The 5,098-nt window shown below is 35.3% G+C and overlaps 1 protein-coding gene across 1 annotated transcript; it reads right to left on the reverse strand.

Moving 5' to 3' along the window:
* Positions 1–234: 234 nt before the first annotated feature.
* On the reverse strand, positions 235–751 carry LOC129502961 (ATP synthase subunit d, mitochondrial-like). The gene has a single exon (XM_055314858.1). It carries the CDS (start codon positions 718–720, stop codon positions 235–237), a length of 486 nt encoding a protein of 161 aa, XP_055170833.1. The 5' UTR covers positions 721–751.
* Positions 752–5,098: the final 4,347 nt, after the last annotated feature.

Raw genomic sequence — 5,098 nt, forward strand, 5'->3', positions numbered from 1 at the left:
ACTAACTACCTACGGGCATGTGAACCTGGGGAAGTGATTTTTTAACATGGAAATGACATGGAAATAGGAGTAAGATAAAGTAGAAGAAATTGGAGGAAAGAGTCGAAAATACAAAAAAAATGAAATTTATTTTTAAAACTTCCTGAAGAGCTGAAGATTTTTTTTTTCTGTATCATTATTTTTAATGTCCAATGTTTATAATATGAGGGCCGGGGCTTTCTCCTCAACTCAAGTTTATAAATTTTCAATTGGCTTGTGAGGCCAATAGGGATACTTCTTCTTGTCTAATTTGGTTTCTGGGAAGACTCCATTCAGGTCCTCAATGGTCATCTGATCAAATGGAATTATGTTCTTCATCTTCTCCAGCTCTTTTTCATATTCTTCAGTCCTGGCCTTTGAGAGGGACAAAAACTCAGCACAGCTTTTTACATCTTCTTTTTCCTCAGCATCCACCTGGACAGTGTATTTATCCTCTGGCACAGGAACCTTCAGGGCATTAAACTTCTTCTCAAAGTCATCTACCAAGCCAACCTTTGCCACGTTGGCCTTGTAGTAAGCCCAGTCGATAGCAGGTGGTTTCTCAGGAAGAGTAGCCAACCTGGAGGTAAGCATCTCATTCCAGGATTTCAGGGAGTTGGCAATGGCCTTCTGGTTTCGAGGTATGATCTCCCCAAAAGCTACCCAGTCAATGGTTTTTAGAGCAAGTTTTCGCCCAGCCATCTTGAGATCCTTCACCGACCCCGGCGGCCCACAGTCCAGAGCTGAAGATTCTTAGTATGTATTGTAGGCAGAGAATCAAGGTCTGTCTTGTATAGACCTTAAATAAAGGTTTATCTAAAACAGCAGGGACAAAAAAAAAAATCTCTGGTACATGCATGCTAGGCATTCATAATTATGTCTTAAATGAATGTTAGCAAACTGGGAGTAATGGTAAACTGAAGGCTTGTTCTCCATTTTTTTCTTGCAATGGCCATATGTTCACGATAAAATCCTAAGAAGCAATACAGGAAGAATGGCAACAAACTTAAGGACAGTAATAAATGTTTGAAGTAGTCTCTAAGGGATTAGAAATGTAGGTATCTTTAAGAAATAAGGAAGTTCCTGAATATGCAGATGAAATTGGAAATCCTGGGGCTTATCTATACCTGTCCTGTGATATTTTTGTAAAGTCATCAGCAGCCCACATACATGAGTGCAGAAAGTAAATGAGTATTTATCACTACAGGTAAGTCCTTTTGGAGAAGTTAAGGGTATAGATGAGATGACAGTTAAAGCATCTGGGCAAAGGGCGCCTGCGTGGCACAGTCAGTTGGGCGTCCAACTCTTCCTTTCTGCTGGGGTCATGATCTCAGGGTCGGGGATCAAGCCCTGTGTCAGGCTCTGCACTCAGTGTAGAGTCTTCCTGGGATTCTCTCTCTCTCTCCCTTTCCGTCTGCCTCTCCCGCTCTTGGGGGCTCTCTCTCTCTCTCTCACTCCCTCTCTCCTTAAAATGAATAAATAAATAAATTTCATTTCATTTTATGCATTTAAATAAATTTTATTATTTACTTTAAATAAATCTTTAAAAAAACATTTAAAGGGACTAGCAAAATGTCAACGGATAGGAAAAAACTTTAATCAGAAGAATTTATCTCATAAACTGGAAGCATAAAGAGGCGTTGAGGGTTGGAGATAATGATAAAGATATTGTTGGCATAATGCAATGAATATAGAATAATATTATGACAAAAGATTGTGAACAAATAGGGTTAGTGTTTAAGAAATATGTGATAGAAAAATGAAACTTCCCACAGGCATCCATCTGTTCATGTATGTGACAGTTGTTAGAATACTACCTCTATTACCGTTAACATCTTTTTTTCCCCAACCAGCCCTATAAACTTCAACAAATCATATGAATGGCAAAGGAGACTATAGGATTCTCTAAACTTTTGATATAATCCAGATTCTTTCCAGTCACATGATTCCCAGAATTCAGAGTATTTACTCCCAGGACTGGATATGAATATTACTTTCATTTAACTTGGTAGAAAAAAAGGATTCTATACCAGAACTGTAATTCTGCATATCTTCCAAATGGATTTTACGATCACTTCTGTACTTCCTAACTACAGGCATAGAAAATCAAAATAATAAAACCAGTACATTTATGCTGTAAGAGAAATGTGACTGACTATATGAGAACACTACTTAAATAGACAGCATTCTGGGCTGGAAATCCATTACTTTGCTTCTAGTGCTGGCTTTGCCAGTGTATGTTGTCTGACATTTGGTGGCTTACCAAACCTGTTGGGATCTCAGTTTTCTTATTCTTAAAACCAGTTATTTTATTAGCTTATCTTTAAGCTGCCTGTTTGTTTGAAAGTTCCATGGGCTACACACCTCCTTTTAAAAACTGGGTTACAGTTGATTTTTCATGTTTCTTTTTTTTCTTTTTCTTTTTTAAAGATTTTATTTATTTATTCGTGACAGACACACAGAGAGAGGCAGAGACACAGGCAGAGGGAGAAGCAGGCTCCATGCAGGGAGCCCGACGTGGGACTCGATCCCGGGTCTCCAGGATCAGGCCCTGGGCTGAAGGTGGCGCTAAACTGCTGAGTCACCCGAGCTGCCCCTTTTCACCAGTTTCTTAATGTTCCTGAGGATCCTCAAAATCTTGTCAGGTCCCTGACATCATATATATATATATATATATATATATATATATATATACACACACACACACACACACACACACACACACATCATTTAAAAATCTATGCTCCTTGAAGTTTTTCAATTTTTTCATTTTATATTTTGAAGCCATGTCATTAACAATACAAAAGATTTGAATTGTTATCTCTTCCTGGTAAACTAAATCTTTTACCATTATTTATTGCTTTTCTTTATCGCTAGGAACACCCTCTGCCCTAAAGTCTACTTTGTGGGGTAAAACAGGGCACTGCCTTTCTTTTGGTTAGTATTAGTATTTGTTGATTAGTATTCTTTTGGTTACAATTAACATAGTTGTATCTTTCAATTGTTCTACCACTTTTGTGTTTTAATGTCAGAATCTAGTTTGTTTATGTTTAGTATAAGTTTGAATCCGTTTGTACTCTATTATGTTGGACTTTCTACTTGCTCTCTTTTATCATTTTTATCCTTACTTGCTTTAACAAAAAGGTATAGAATATTTTTGTTGTTACTGTCTGCTTGTCTATCCCCTCCCCAACTCCCACATATTTATATTTCATTAGTTTGGGACTTACACACTATACCTATTTCTATTATTGGTCATCCCAAAAATGTTAGCATGCATATTTAAATTTACATGGCCAGAGTTAAATATCTATTCTCTCATCTTAAACATTATAAAGACCTTAGAGTGTTTAATCTCTATACATATTTTCATACCTAATATTCAAATTCTAACATCCAATATTCACAAGTTGGATGTTGTTACTTCTGTTTTATACCATCAGCTTTTTTTTGAATTAACCTTATGCTTGCTACTTTCATTTGTTCTCAGTCTTTCCTTCTTAATGATTTTTAAGTTCTTCAGGAGGCTCATCCTCTAGAAATTCTTGAGAGAGATCTGCTGGTAGTAAGCTCTCTCAATTTGCTCCACTTACAAAAAGTCTTTATTTTACCCTTATTATTAAAAAATTATTTTATAGGATATACAATTCTCTGTTGAAAATTATATTTTCTCAGAATTTTGAAGATATTATTCCACAGCTTTCTGGCTTCCATTGTTTTTTTTTGTTTGTTTGTTTGTTTGTTTTGTTTTTCATTTCTCTATTTCGCTGTATTGATTTCTGGACAATTTTTCCAGTTCCATCTTCCAATTTACTAATTCTCTCTTTACTTGTGATTAACCTGCTATTTAATTGTCCCAATCAATTTCCAATTGCAGTTTTTATATTTTTATTTCTGTGGTCTTTTACAAACTGCCTTGACAGCTGTGATAATGTCTTGTTCTTTACTCACACTTATGATTCTCTTTTATTTAAGCATTTAATAATTTTATATTTTATATATAATTCTAATATGTACACGTTTTGCTAGCCTGACACTACTGTTAATGTTTTCACGAGCTCTCACTCACAGCAGCTTGGTTCTTTCTGTATATGCTTTATGATTTTTCTCTATGAGTTCATATTTCTTGCAACTTTATGTGTGGAAAAATTTGATAGGTCTGGGGCTTTTGCTTATTCTAGATGTCTACAAGTACAACCAACATAAAACCACTTCTAAAGAAATTATGACCTTATATTTTTTGATAATACAAAGATAAGGAAAACTGAAAATCTAAGTCCATGTATCTTGGAATTCTCAGTATGTAAAATTATCAATCTCTATGACCTAAGGCTATCTGCCTATCTATCTAAAAAACTACAGATAGATTTTAAGATTACCCACTGATGTCTATCAGAGTCGTGACTTTATACAGAAATTTAAAGTCTGACTTCCTACCTCATAGAGACCCTAGTCTTTGCTTTCAGTCCTTCTCCCATAAACCATTCAAACCAAAGCTTCAGGCTGCTGGAGACTGAGAAATATTCCACACCAGTTACAGTTACTGGTTTACCGGTACCCTTCGATTTTTCATTTCTTAATGTTTTGGGTCTCTAAGAATTTTTTTTTCTCTTGAAAGCTTGGGGTGGCTTGATGGCCCATATCCTTGTCTCTCTATAAAGTCTATTTAATTTTGCTTCTTATAAAGAAGTAAGACTTTATAAATATGTTAGTTTCTTCTATCATCTAAATCAGAGGTCAGCGAATAATAGCTTGTGGGTCAAATACATCCCACTGCCTATTTTTGTAAATAAAATTTTATAAGAACACAGCCATGATCATTCATTTTATGTATTTCCATGGCTACTTTTGTGCTGTAACATCAAAGCTGAATAGTTGTCACAGATACTATCTGACCCACAGAGCTGAAAATATTTACTGTCTGCCTTTTATAGAGGTTTTCTGACCCCTGCTCTAAATCATCAGCAACTAACTTATCGTACAATAAATATGTTCAATTTAATACAACAGCAAAGTGTTATTTAATCTGGGCATTTGTTGACTGAATGTATGCATATATTCAATATAGATATGTAATATC

The sequence above is a fragment of the Nyctereutes procyonoides genome, unplaced genomic scaffold, assembly GCF_905146905.1.
Source record: "Nyctereutes procyonoides isolate TBG_1078 unplaced genomic scaffold, NYPRO_anot_genome, whole genome shotgun sequence".
NCBI classification, from domain to species: domain Eukaryota; kingdom Metazoa; phylum Chordata; class Mammalia; order Carnivora; family Canidae; genus Nyctereutes; species Nyctereutes procyonoides.

Excerpts from the sequence above, each read along its gene's own strand:
- LOC129502961 (XM_055314858.1), bottom strand. The coding sequence starts at position 720 with ATGGCTGGGCGAAAACTTGCTCTAAAAACCATTGACTGGGTAGCTTTT.